Here is a 15,409-nt window from a genome sequence, read left to right as displayed (position 1 = left end):
TAATGTTCTTTTTAGCAACATCATATGACCCCTTTAATAAAATACTATAATTGCATACACTAAAACCATTTGGCGTGGAAACAATTTTCATTCAGGAATTGCCAGTAAATAAAAAATTAAATAAATAAAAAATGGCAAGTGACACATTAAATTAAACATGGAATTTTTAAGTAGAAAAACTGAAGCAGTATATATATATATAAAAACACACTCTTATAATTTGTTTTATTTTCATTTTTTTTCACCATGTACAAATAATACTAAAATAATGCTCACTTGTGCACTATTTATGCTATGGACATATCTTAAATTAAGTGGTTTATTGTGGAAAAGATTGCTACTACTTCTCTATATGATCAGATTTACACATTTTTGCCTGGTGGATGATAAAACAAGCTGAAAAAAAAAAATGTACATTGATGAAGGCTCAGAATAGCATAGAGACTTGGCATGTGATGGTGATTTTGCATGGGCAAAAACCACTTTCATAAATCTGTCTGATGCCTTTATTGGCACAGACATAATCAACTGTACCTTTAAGTAAAGTATTTATTTGTACCTACAGTTTCATGGTTACTACCTTTTACTTTGCAGACGATCCAAATCACATGAGTAAGCAGTTTGAGTTTCTCTTTCCCAGAGGACCTAATTGCATGGTAAGATCTAAATGACACATACTGACAGTCAGATATTCAACTGAAACTTCATTCATGCCTGAACGGCGGTTGACGAATGCTGATATTGCGAATCTTACGCCATTGTTTTTAAACTTGTTGCATCTGGAATCCTTAAAAGAAAAGTTAAATGCAAATATATAAATTTAAAAACACCCCACACTATTTAGCTATATAATGTCAGCATAGACAGCAGTCCATCTAGTGGTGACATTTATAAAGCGTTTTACCCTCTACTGACACAGTTCCAATTATAAAAATGCATAAAAAAGAGATTCTGAAAGCCTGTTGCTGTTTTCATGGCGACCTACCTCGCGCATCGGGGGATCACTGACGAGGCTGTCGAGGTTGACGGAGCCCTCGTAGGTCAGGTGGTGAAAGACGTTGAGGGCGCGTGCTGCCTCGGGCCCACGTTGCTTGTAGCCAAAAATAAGGTCAATCCACTGGTGCAGCTGACACGACACAAACTCGCTTTCCAGGGCCTGTCAAAGAGAGCGGGGCAATTAGAGGTGAAAGGTACACATACACAACATGAACACAAACACATACAGACGTACAGACGTGAACACACATGCACACATAAACATACAAAACCACGTTCATAATCGCGCTATTTTTTTGCGTAGCTTGTCAGTGAACAACGGCTCTCACGCACACGCACACGCGCACACACACACACACACACACACACTCCTCGTTTATGGTACCTGCAGTCAGTGAGCATTTCTTCTATATTTTCTATTTTCTTCTATTTTTGACCATTAACTATGGTCAGTTATGAATTCAACAGCATTATTCTATTCCAATAAGGCCTGGATACTGCTGTTAACGCTTAAAGATGTACAGAAGTGCTTTATTATAGTTATCAAATCCCATCAAAAACTGTCATACTGAGATAAAGGGGGGAAAAAGAAAGAATGAACAAATAACACAGAGTGGCACACACTTTTTTTCCCTCCCTCTCACACACAAACACACCCAGGGCACCGCTGCTGGAATTTACACACTCACTCTCACATCAGAAATAACAGCTATTACCAACAGAGGAAGCCGTGGAGCGCAGGGGCTGAGTTCCCCCCAGGGCATGTCATTACAATCGAAAGTGACACATGCAAAGATGGGAACACTAAGTGAAAGAAAGAGAGGAAGAAATGGCAGGAGGGGAAAGGAGAGAGAGGAAGGCAGCACAAAGACAAGGAGAGAAAGAGGGGATTAAATGAGACAGAGAGAAAGAGCAGCAGAAAGAGAAAAATAAAGGACAAGATCTAAGGACAAAATCGAGCCGTAGCCTGTTTAAAAATGTATGTGCTATTCAACTAACCTAACATACCTAACTAACAGTCAATGCAACAAACCAAAGAATTCCATTAAAAACTGACCACAAAATGAAATTAATATTTATTGAAACTGGATATTTGTGTTGGTATTCCTGCATGTTTACTGTATGAAATAAAGAGACCCAAATATTAAAGTTATCATGATTTTCTTTCTGCTGTGGACACGGTTGCCAGGTTTTTGCAACAAAACCCGTCCAATTGCTACTCAAAACTAGCCCAATCATGTTTCGAGGGGGGTCCGCGTTCTAGGGGGGAAAATCTTTTTTTTGGCAGGGTTCCCGTGGTACAATTCACATTCCCGGGGCTAAATATGACATTATTGGGATTTCTTCAACCTGCGGACATAAAAAATAACCTGCGGCAACAGTGTTAAAGTAGCTCAATTTCGGGAAAACCGCGGACTTGGCAACACTGGCTGTGGCTCACAAAGGAAGACATTTTACAGAATGACCCGGAAATATGGCAAGATAAATATTCAAACATGGTTTGCCAATATGTCAAGGCATGTTTGACGTCAGTGAGATCAAATTAAAGAGAACTTTTGAGAGATATATAACAAAAATATGTTTTAAAATAAGGTTTTCAGGAAATATTGAAATTTCTAATTTAAATATGTACCTCACAAAAAGTTATTATATGACTTAAGACTTGAAATACAGCACACCACCAGATGTATGGACCAATATTATGGTGTATTAATAGTGCTTTTCTGGTTCTGATCTGAGAAGACTTACTAATATGTACAGAAATTAATCATTTATTTGGCCTGTGAATTGTTTATCAGAATCAGAATCAGAATGAGCTTTATTGCCAGGTATGTTTACACATACGAGGAATTTGTTTTCGTGACAGAAGCTTCCACAGTGTAACAGAATGACAGTGACAGAACAAAAAAACACAGATAATAAAAAATAAAAATAAATAAAAAATTCAAAATATTTATTGTATAAATTATTATATTTATTTATTGTGTTTATTGACACAAACTGTTTAAATGAAAAAGTGAATGAATCAGAATTCTTACTCAAATGAATCAGAATTCTTACTCGGAACCAGTGACTTTTTTTTTTAAACTAAAACAAATTAATTTCTTGAATGAATGATTTTTAAGAGTCGGTTCTTTTTAGTGAAAATAAAATAAAATAAATAAAAGTGAAGAGGAATAGAACTGTTATGAAAAAGGCACTAGGACTTTCTACTACACTTATTTGCTGGAAGAAATAAAGACAAATGGATTCAAAACATAGCTGAGGAGTAAATTATAACCGCATGCATAGATCAATTATTTATTTAAAACCAGACGAGGAGCTTATTATATTTTATTTACACCAGCTTTTGTTAAAATTTGCTTTTTTTTTTTTTTTACCAGAAAGAGGAAACCAAACTGTGAGACCTGAACAGATTTTGTACCATTCAAGGCTCGTGTCAAATAGTTTGATATGTCTGAGGTGTTTTGACATCCTCAAGCCCTTTCTTAAGGAAATCTCACTTTAACAGACAGCTACTTGTGTGATCTTTGGATATGTGCATGTGTAGGTGCGAGTACGTGTGTCTCTATAGCTGAATGTGTTAAACCAGAAAAAAAAGGAGGCCGGAGGAAAGGTCACCTCCACAAGAGACACACACACTCCAACACTGTCACTGCATCTGAAAAGGTCAAGTGTGTTTCCTGTAGTGCACATACACACACATTTTCCTCAGGCAGCATGGGCCTCAACACACCCTTAATACTTTGATATGGCAGAAGTTGTGATACACAATCAGTAGCATTAAATGCACAAACACGAGTCAATTTACACATCATGCAGCATATACAATTCCCATCTTTCCCCATGTGGTACTCTCATTTTTATGAGTATGTGTGTAAGATACAGCCATTATAAGAGGCAGAACACAATTTTGAGCCCACCGCAGTCTACAGGGATTGGTGGACACACACACATATCCTGTCTGCTGCGAGCCAAATCATGATTGATGAAGTCGGCATTAGGGTAAGATTATAAGGGACAGTGGCCGGGCCTGTCCTCCGTGACATCATTCAGCTCAGCAGTAGATTACATTAGTATCGAGCAGTGCACTACATTACGACCTAAACAATGGAAAAGCAGCACACAGAGGCCTGCAGAGGACCAGGATGCTGTTTCATTCAAACGAATCAGTGTGATCTCAGGGGAACAGACAGAAGGAAATGGATTGCAGATTAAATACTAGATAAAGAATTTAAGATTCTGCAGATTCTGTTCAGACATTACATCAGTTGATGTAATATAGTTAGCAAAGCAATATGACATTATTGGACTATAGGTCTCCCACATTTTCTGAATCAATGCATTGTTTTTTAATAATTTTTTGATATGCAGTTTGCATGAGCGTCCTAATGAATATATTCAAAAATGAATCAGATTTCTAAGTCAGATTTGCTTACACACACACACACACACACATTTTCTTGAAAGAAATTAAAACTTTTATTCAGCAAGGATGCATTAAATTGATCGAAAGTGACAGTACAGACATTTATAATGTTAAAACAGATTTTTATTTCAAATAGATGTTGCTTTTATTTTTAATCCTTGAAAAATGTATCATAGTTTTCACAAAAATATAAAGCTAAAGTAAATATAGAATAAAAGTTATTTTAAATTATAATATTTTACAATATTACTGTATTTACCGTATTTTTTATAAAATAAATGCAGCCTTGGTGAGAATAATTATTATTATTTTTTTTTATATATTTCTTTCTCAAAACTATTAACAGAATTGTGACCCTGGACCACAAAATCAGTCATAAGGATCAATGTTTTTTAAATTGAGATTTATGCATCATCTATAAATAAGCTTTCCATTGATGTGTGGTTTGTTAGGATAGGACAATATTTGGCTAAGATATGTATCTATTTGAAAATCTGGAATCTGAGGGTGCAGAAAAATCAAAATTAAGTTTTGCTATATTTACGGTAGGAAATTTACAAAATATCTTCATGGAACATGATCTTTACTTAATATCCTAATGATTTTTTGACATAAAAGAAAAATCGATCATTTTGACCCATACTATGTATTGTTGGCTATTGCTACAAATATACCTGTGCTACTTATGACTGGTTTTGTGCTCCAGGGTCACAATTGTTAATTAAACTGTTGAGGGAAAATAACTATTAAGAGGAATTGGAGCAAGAATCCCAATCTGAATCGTTTTCTAATATTCCCAAAGCTAAACAGAAGAGAGAGATGGTCGGGAGAGGACAACTATCTTGGGCTCTGGGCTGAGAAACGCTCACTAAAGTCCACTATTGTATCTACAAACTTTGTGAATGACAGAATCCTGTATGTGCAGATTCTGTTCAGGCCATGTGATGAAGAGAGTTGTCGTGTTTAGGTAGCGAGTTCGACTTACCATCCTGTTGATCCTGACAAAGTCCTCAGGTTTCTTTGCCCAGGCTGGTAGTTCTACATCACAAACAGGGACACCGTCATCCCTGTCACCTAGACAGTAGCCATTACTGTTCACAAACATCTCCGGCAGGTAGTAGAACTCAGGGATCAACTCCTATGAAGTGACGAGAAAGAGCACAGGAGGGAAAGAACAAGCAAAAGAAGCTCAGTTAAGTTAATATGCACATGCAAAAATACCAATGCTTTCAACATTGCATGTTTTGAAGTTCAATTAATCAAAATGTTGGCAATGTTTCAGGCGGCCATGGAAAACGACCCCAGGAGACCAGTGAAGGACCATCAGAGTACATTTGAAAACACTCAGAGAGTGTGGGAATGCGGCAAACGCACGAAGATGGGGGAGGGTGAAAATACAAAGGAAACATGAGAGATGACAGAAAACTTTATTAATGTTTGAAGTGTGCTGATGGATGGATCTGCTGTATTTGTTGACGTACGTGAAGCAGGTCTGGTTTTGTTGTGCCCAGAGGCAAAATTGGGATTTTGGTTGAGTAACCATGATTTGAAATGATAGAGGGAAGCATAATGCTTTAAAGATTTTTTAAATGATTACACACATTAAATTGAGACAAAACTCAACTGGAATGTCTATATATGGGTTGGATTGATAAAACTACCATTATTTTCTCTTTTAAAGGTGTCACAATATGATTATGGATTATTGCGGATGGTTTTAACCCCTAGTTGTGCTTCTAGAAGTTTAAATACACAAATACTATAAAAGCTTTAATAGTTCTACTGATATGATGGCATTATACATTTTTTGCTTAATTTTTTTACATGCTTCCCTGACCCTGATTATCTCTTATCCACTAAAGCTGCCACATTCCCAATTCTTCTCCATTCTCACTGCCATATCAGTGCAAATTACCCATAATTCCCTGTGAGAGACGCCTCTGTACATTGGGGCATGTGCACACGAGGAATGTGACCTCCCCGTTTAGTGTCACTCAAAAGCTCTTGCCTTTGAAGAACCTTTAAAACCATTTAGAATCATTTAAGACTTCATTCTGTCTGCACACATCTGAACCTGACAGGTTGAATGTTTTCTCCCCAATGCTGCTGTTTTGGATTCAAGTTGCTGTTATACAGCGTCTTTTTGAAACGAGCTGCTTAACCACGTCCCCTTGGTGTGTATAACAAAGTTCTTTAAAGCGCCATAAAACAGAGGACTTTCACATGCAGGGTCACAAGAAACAGTATGCCTACAATAAAACACAGCATGCTTTTGCTGTAGGGTCAGTATTTAAAAATACACTCTCTTTTATGAGCGTTAAACCTCAGTATTTCAATAATCCTTCAGAATGTCTCAGATTTCTATCACAGCAGACAGCTCTAAAATGTTAACCTCATGTCTACATTGTAGACCACCAATAAACTGTCTGCACAAGAAGATTTAAAGCTGTATGTCATCGCTGAATATTCACTAACACAGTCCTGATTATTATCAATATTTATTATCATGTTAATCTATTATGATCAATTTTACAGCAGTATCATTAATATTAGAACATTTAGCTGTTCTAAAATGTAATCATTCTAAATTAAATTTAAAATGAGATTTATAAAACAAGACAGAAGGGTCAGAAGGTATTTAAATATATACACTACCAGTCAAAAGATTTTGAACAGTAAGATTTTTTAATGTTTTTTAAAGAAGTCTCTTCTGCTCACCAAGCCTGCATTTATTTGATCCAAAATACAGCAGAAACATTAAAATTCTGAAATATTTTTACTATTTAAAATAACTGTTCTATTTGAATATATTTTAAAATGTAATTTATTCCTGTGATTTCAAAGTTACATTTTTAGCATCATTACTCCAGTCACATGATCCTTCAAAATCATTCTAGTATTCTGATTTGCTGATCAAAAAACATTTATTATTATTATTATGTTGAAAACAGTTTTTTTCAGGTTTCTTTGATGAATAGTAAGTTCAGAAGAACAGCATTTATCTGAAATAGAAATCTTTTGTAACATTATAAATGTCTTTATCATCACTTTTGATCAATTTAAAGTATATTTTCTAAAAATAAGTATTAATTTTTTATAATGTCTTATCCAAAGACTCCAAACTTTTGAATGGTATAGTGTATAATGTTACAAAATCTTTTTATTGCAGATAAATGATAATCGTTCTATTCATCAAAGAATCCTGAAAAAAATGTACTGTTTTAAATATTGATAATAATAATTAATACTAAAATGTTTATTGAACAGCAAATCAGCATATTAGAATGATTTCTGAAGGATCATGTGACACTGAAGACTGGATTAATGATGCTGAAAATGTAGCTTTGATCACAGGAATAAATTCTATTTTAAAATATATTCAAATAGAAAACAGTTATTTTAAATAGAAAAAATATTTCACAATATTACTGCCTTTGCTGTATTTTGGATCAAATAAATGCAGGCTTGGTGAGCAGAAGAGAATTCTTTAAAAAACATTAAAAACCTTACTGTTCAAAAACTTTTGACTGGTACTGTACAACAAATAAAATCTATAGTAAAAACATATCACATATGATATTTGTCAACAACATCATCTTATTTCAGATGGATGAGAAACATACAGTAGCAGAAGTAGCTCTGCAGTGCATCTAAAATAGAAATTAGACGTCTGTCACCTAAAGGTGCATCCCAGCAGAAAATTCCAGTGTCGACGGCGCTACTGATTACAAGCAATCTAGTTTGGACATTTTGTGTGAATGTAAAACGTTAAGGAGATTCATTATCATCACACAACAACTCATTCACAACTAAAGTATCTTGACGGTACCATAGTGACTCCAAAATTAAAGCCAAACACAACCTCAAGGGTGACAATCAAAATTGGACAGAGCTCCATCTTTATTCTCACAGGAGGTTTGGTTTATAAAGTTTGCAGACAGTTGCTCAGTCGCGAACAGTTTGGGCTGCTAGCGTCATGATCCACATCCTCAGCCTGCTCCGCTCGTGAGCCAATAATTCCTCTACAGCCTCATAATGGGCTGACAAGTCAATCACACTCAGACTCTTCTGCTTTACACCGTTCGCCCTAATGACACCCTCCTGGAGAGCTGTCACCGGGCACGACCGCTTCATCCCACACCTTCAGACAGAGCACCGCCAACAGATTATTGAGAAACTGGTGACGATTGGAGGGAAAGTTACTCTTTCGCTCTTAGCAGGAGGCCAGAGTGCTGAGCTGGTCACTTGCTGGATGCTGAGACAATACTTAAAAGCATATTCTGATACGTTGAAAATGATAAAACATCATCAAATTGGCATGAAATATCTAACTAAAATACCTATTGACAGATTTGTACATATACATAGATTTACAACAGAAATAGATCAATGATACAGCATAATGACCTTTATAAGACAAGGCCAGTGCTGAGGCAGTGGTCTGGAAAGACCAAATGGCCAGTGAACTTTGATTTGCTCTTTTAATGCTGTTTCCTGCTGCGTGGGATCATTACAGAGAGAATTGTGGGTAATGAGTAAGTTTAGGGTGAAATGATGCAGAATGAACTGGAAGGCCACTGCGACTAAAGGACAATAAAACTATTAAAAAATTAAATAAAATGTACATCAGTCAGTTAAGTAAGATATATATATTTGTTTATTTTATATTTTTATACTTCCATGTTCTTTAGTGTGTGTGTGTGTGTATACATATACAGTATAAATAAAAAATATAAAAATCACTAAATATCTTAATATTTTTCTTATCTATTATCTTATATATTTATATTTTTAATAAATATCTTAATATTATCTTGTCTATTATCTATTTTGTATAAAATAAAAAGTGAAACATATTCAAATATATCCATATATAATAATAATAATAATTATATGTATGTGTATATATCATTTTTAAATTGTACATAATAATAATGCTCATCAGAGGTTTTATTGTGTGTGTGTGTGTGAAAGAGTTTAGTGATTTGAATAGTTAGATTGTTAAAACCTAATACTCATACAAAGCTAGTCTTTTATGATAAAATTCATGCTGCTCATCCATAATAAAAATCACCTCATGCTCCACAAGAAAAGACAAAAAAAATCCCTATTTTCTGTCCTAACAGATTGGTGACCATTAAATGTGTTTAACATGATCCACACAGACACCTCAGTGGTTCCGAGAGGCCTGTATTTGCTAACATATCTAGCGTTTCCCTGTACAGCCGCTCCCTTGCCGTGCATATCGCCTGCACCTCGTGTTGTTGGATGCTGTTCCCCAGCCCGGGGTAGTAAAAAGCCCTGCCTTTACATAAAAGACTACATTTTAAATAGCTTTTGTCATTAATGCTTTATTAATTGCCTGGGGCGAAGCTAACCCTTCACCAAGTGTGCTGGAAAAGTCTGACACTTTTAGGTCAGCTCGAGTGCGCTTGCTGAGCCGCAGAGAGGGGCTGAAATGGAACGGAGGCAACGAGGAACAACCATTACGGTGATGAAGTGATGCCTCTCTGAAATATGTGCATGCTGAACGATGTTTTATTTTAAATGTTTATGAAGAAAAATCTTAATTTCACAAAAAAACCCACACATATAAAACGGAAAAAAGAAAGTGTTGATGCAGCTCGGAAGCTACAGGAACTAAATGTTGCTGCAAATCAAAACAATGCAATCCTGTTTGTTTTTTTGGGCACTGGATGATACCAATTTTAGTTGATTGATTGGACTAAAAAGAGGCAAACTGTTTATTCGATTCCTCACAGTTACACACCTATATCATCATAACAGTCAGGCACTAATGACTACTTTCCGAGCCCATTTAGACATTACAATGTACAAAAAAATAATATCTGATTACCTTCACATCTGCAGTATCACGCTGGCAGTGCCTCCACGAGCGGGCGATGCCGGAGAAAGTGCGGTTTGGGTGATCAAACTTGTTGCCGTTGGCGTTTAGGAAGAATGTAGTGAAAGGCTCCTGCAATTGAGTAGACACAAAACAACACTGTCACTTTTATTGACCCAAATAAGCTCAAAAACATCTTTCCAAACGTGTGAAAATAACCGTAGACGTATCACATGATTCTGACTGCTAATTAGGCACTTGTTTAGACAAATCTGCACTGTTTTGTGAAGCGCTAATGCTATTCGGTGCCCAAAACATCAGTAGAATAAAAAAGTCAATTCATCTACATTCATTTCTATGGTAATTGGATTCAGTCTCGTGATGGAGTCCTTCTCTTCGCTGCTCTGGGAAACGTTCCATTTGCACAAACATCTCAATGTAGGGACTCATCTGTCAGATTATGAAGAGCTTGTGGGAAGGTTTTTTTTGTCCTCTCATTTTCTGTAACAGTGCCCGAGGCGGAGTTAATTATATGGCCTGTTGGCTGAGGAGCTCAGCTCCGGCTCTAATTGGCAGATTCAGGGTCATCAGTCTGGGTTGGCAGTATGAGGAGTTGACATGGAGATGCTGGATCAGCCAGAGGAAAAGATGATGGTGTCTACAGTCTCAGTCAAGCCCGGTGTGAGAGCTGCCAAGGGGAACCTTCCAAATCATCACCACCAACGCTACGGGCCGCCTTGGAAGAGCCAATTACTAAGTTTTCATTATGTGTTTTAATTTTTTCTCGCAAGATGGATAGGCAGATTCCTCATTAAAAGAGGTCTTTTAAAATAATGAGCTTTAATGGCTTTTCAATCAAATCACATACACAAATTGCTTTGTAAACAAACTACACTTGGTTTAGATTGCATTCATCATAAAATCTGACACAAAAACAAGTATGCAGATCTAATCCAAACACTCCGCATGACTGATTTGAATTTTCCTAATTAATGCTGTTCAGTTGCTTTGAGACAATCTGTATTTTTAAAAGCGCTATATAAATAAAGGTGACTTGACTTGACTTGACTGATTTGAGCTCTGGCATAAAATCTTTATGCAGTGAAAAAAATCGAATTATGTAACAAAACACAACAGTGTATTGTTTATCATTGTAGACTAGTAAAACATAGTCATATGATGTAACAAATGTGGAAAAAAACGAAAGCATCAGGAGATACTCAAACCCAATCTCCTCTCAACCTTAAGAACAACTTCATTTTCTGTGGTGTTCTGGGCTTTTTTTTGTGTCTACCAGTCCATTTGTCCCAGATCAGCGCTTGGAGACTCAGGGCAAGTGAGGACGTTAGCAGGAGACAATGATGGACATGTTTCCCAGCGCTCCATGTGCTGTCTGAGAGGCATCAAGCTGTCACGTACCAGCCTGTAAATCATTACGCAGAGGACTTCTTTTTCACATATGCCTGTTTACCAGCCTGTGAAATCCACTCACCGGCTCTCTGTAGCGGAACATCAAGCTCGTGGATTGAGATGTAGGGGTTGATTCACATGTGCGGTGAAAGGACGCGCTAACGTGCGCTTTGACTGACGGTGATTTGATCCACTAACTGGGATCGGGGTTATCGTATTGGACTGTTTTATGTATACACAGACTCTTGACAGCATCATTTCCAATGTACAGCCTTGATACATTTTGAAGAATATTACATTTTTGGATAGATTTTGCATGGCATAGCGTAAATATAAAAGATTTAAAGGTGACATATCATGAAAATCTGACTTTTTTAATGTTTAAGTGCTATAATCGGGTCCCCGGTGCATCTACCAACCCAAAAGACGTGAAAAAGAACAACCCAGTAAATTTTTTTGGTAGGCTTTTTACAAGCATGTAAAAAAAACCGAGCCGCTCAGATTTCGCTCCAGCCGTGACGTAGAAAGGGGATCTTATTATAATATTACCACACCTTAATCCGTAAATTTCCACCCACGGTGCCGCCATTGTTTTCGCAAACGACAATGGTGAAAGTTCGAGCAAAGCATGCTAACTGTTCTGTCTTTGGCTGCACTGATGAGCACAGAACACTATTTAGAGTCCCAGCCTCAGAGGAGACAAGATGTGTGTGTATTTGACAGTTTAAGCGCAATAAGACATGAAAGAGAACTTAGTTTAGTACTCACATGCTGTGTGATAGCCGCTTTTTATGAGCATGCTTTGGATGTGTGCGCTCAGGAAACCATATATCAGAAATGTAAACTAATATGTTTTAAAACGCATGATTTCAGCGCGATGCACATGATAATCAAAACCAAACAAAGGTTTTTTGGCAGAGTATCTGATGTACAAGCTTTAAAGACACAGTCCTATTCTGGAAAATGGGGGAAAATCTCTTTTTTATTCTGGAATTATTCTGGAAAATTTGTAGCAATAGCGATACATTGTATGGGTCAAAATTATTGATTTTTCTTTTACGCCAAAAATCATTAGGATATTAAGTAAAGATCATGTTCCATGATGATATTTTGTACATTTCCTACCGTAAATATATCAAAACTTCATTTTTGATTAGTAATATGCATAGCTAAGAACTTCTTTTGGACAACTTTAAAGGCAATTTTCTCAATATTTTTATTTTTTTTGCACCCTCAGATTCCAGATTTTCAAATAGTTGTATCTCGGCCAGATATTGTCCTATCCTAACAACCATACATTAATGGAAAGCTTATTTATTCAGCTTTCAGGTGATGTATAAGTCTCAATTTAAAAAAATTGACTCTTATGACTGGTTTTATGGTCCAGGGTCACATATTGAGACTTATATTACACCTGAGACTTATATTATATATTGTAAAAAAGGGCATAATAGGTCTCCTTTAATGTACTACAAATAAAAAGGGGTATTTGCATTGTAATCATTAGAATATTCATAAACGGGTGACATAATTACACTTCCTCTCATTGAAAACGGACTTGTATGATATGATTAAACATTCATAGAGGCCATAATACGAGCCAGAAGCAGCTCAGCTCAGTTAACTATCCAGTAAAACTAGGTACTTCCCAGATGTTGAAGATATCAAATTCCTTGCATCCATCCAATCAACGAGACTTACGATTCGGACAAGCCAGTGGAGGGTGGAGGCTGCGGTGGAATAGTGGGTTGTGTAGTGGCAGGGTGGAGTTTCCTCATCCCATGATTCATAGCGGTCGGCGTAGAATACAGCACGCTTTGGGTTCAGCGCTCCGATTGGCTGAGGAAACACACAGATAGAAAAATTATCAGGAAGTTTGTCCATCTTGACATGCATTTTGCATTTTTTTTTTAAAGAAATATAAGCAATATTAAGTACACTTTCATTTTTCGAAATCTACTGATTAATTTTAATTGCACAAGAATGACAACAAACCATTCCACACAAACTGTTACGCTGACAGAAGCCATGTTGTTCTCATTCCGTACGCTTTCTATACATGAACGATAACCAACCGTCACATAAAAAAGACTTATAGCGCACATTACATCTGTGGAGCTGAGAGCTTTGCGTGCATCGGTGTGTGCGTGTGTGTATATCTTCATGAATGTTTGATGGAGAAGGCTGAGCAGAACTCCTTGAGGAGAAACTAGTGGATTTTTCTTGAGGTTTGTCTGTCACGCAGTATTACTATCCCATGTAATCTTTGTTTGAGGTACTCTTAGCCTGGGCCCTGAATTTAGAAATGCAGGACATATAAACAAGTACACATATAAAGTAAGCTTGCATGTTTCAGCATTGAGTCCCAGACTGAAAAGATCAAGCTCAAAACAATGATTTGTTTACAGATCAAAGCATTATTATTTCTCTTATAAATGCTCAATTTTCAGAGAATAACAACTTGTTTTTAAAGTGGAAGTGAATTTTATTTTAAGGTCCATTTCTCGCTATTTACAAACCATTAACTACGACTTTTGCCTCAATGAACTCCTAATTCGCTGCTTATTAATAGTTAGTAAAGTAGTTGTTAAGTTTAGGTTTTGGGTAGGATTAGAGATGTAGAATATGGTGATGCAGAATATGTGCTTTATAAGTACTAATAAACAGCCAAATATGTTAATAATAGGCCTGCTAATAAGCAACTAGTTAATAGTGAGAATTGGTCCCTATACTAAAGTGTACCCAAATTTCCATTTTTGAGAGAACAAATACTTAATACAAGTACTAATATTTTTATACAGAAGATTGTTTCTTGTTCGCCTGTAAAAATCCATCTGTACAGGAGTTATCTGCCTGCATGTCTGTGTTTCTATGTGTTTATGTGTGTGAAAGGAAATCTGAAAGGCCTCAGCTAAAGACAGCGAGTAATCTAGCCTGGCTTAACCCTGTCTGACCTGATTTACACCCTGTACGTCCACGCTGCTCTGCCTTGACCATCCTCTGCTGTTAAACCACTCTAGAAAATCCTGCACAATGTCTAGAGTAAACATTCATACTGGCATTCAGAGCCCTGGAATTCGCTCTCCCTCTCTTTCACACACATACGGATGTTGATAAACCTGTCATCATACAACATAAACAATTTATACCAGTCTCTCTTCTCTAAATCCAGTAATGGCTGAAAGTCAAACTTAGACAGTGGATGTATCCAACTACATCATAAGCGCTATTCGGACTGTAATTGTTTCTCTGGGTAACATCTGTAAAAGAACATCTGCATGGCTCCCCAATGATAAAAACAACTTTATATTTGCTCACTGCATGTAAACACAAAATATCAGCCCTATAGCAGTTAGCAGCAGTCCAAAAAAAAAAAAATGTATTAAAGGGGTCATATGACGTTGCTAAAAAGAACATTATGTTGTGTATTTGGTGTAATGCAATGTGTTTATGCGGTTTAAGGTTCAAAAAACACATTATTTTCCATATAATGTACATTATTGTTTCTCCTCTATGCCCAGCCTTTCTGAAACGCGTCGATTTTTACAAAACTCATCGTTCTAAAAAAGCTAGGTGTGCTGTGATTAGCCAGCTATCCAGTGCGTTGGGATTGGCCGAATGCCTCAAGCGTGTGACGGAAATGTTGACGAGACAAAACCAATAAAACCCATTACAAATGAGGCATTTGTTGCATCCAGTGGGGACATAATTACTGATTATAATGACTT

At 36.5% G+C, this 15,409-nt stretch overlaps 1 protein-coding gene across 1 annotated transcript in view; it reads right to left on the bottom strand.

Moving 5' to 3' along the window:
* Window positions 1-15,409, bottom strand: part of LOC107704698 (neurobeachin-like) — a 282,564-nt gene that overhangs the window by 22,736 nt on the left and 244,419 nt on the right. The window contains exons 42-45 of the mRNA XM_016507685.1: window positions 13,383-13,520; window positions 10,284-10,403; window positions 5,412-5,564; window positions 986-1,156 (exon numbers count right to left, since the gene is read on the bottom strand). Of these exons, the coding sequence (XP_016363171.1) occupies window positions 986-1,156; window positions 5,412-5,564; window positions 10,284-10,403; window positions 13,383-13,520 (582 nt within the window). The remainder of the gene's footprint in view (window positions 1-985; window positions 1,157-5,411; window positions 5,565-10,283; window positions 10,404-13,382; window positions 13,521-15,409) is intronic.

Source organism: Sinocyclocheilus anshuiensis, unplaced genomic scaffold (genome assembly GCF_001515605.1).
Source record: "Sinocyclocheilus anshuiensis isolate Anshui unplaced genomic scaffold, SAMN03320099.WGS_v1.1 scaffold758, whole genome shotgun sequence".
Taxonomy (NCBI): domain Eukaryota; kingdom Metazoa; phylum Chordata; class Actinopteri; order Cypriniformes; family Cyprinidae; genus Sinocyclocheilus; species Sinocyclocheilus anshuiensis.
This window is presented reverse-complemented; position numbering and strand designations above follow the sequence as displayed.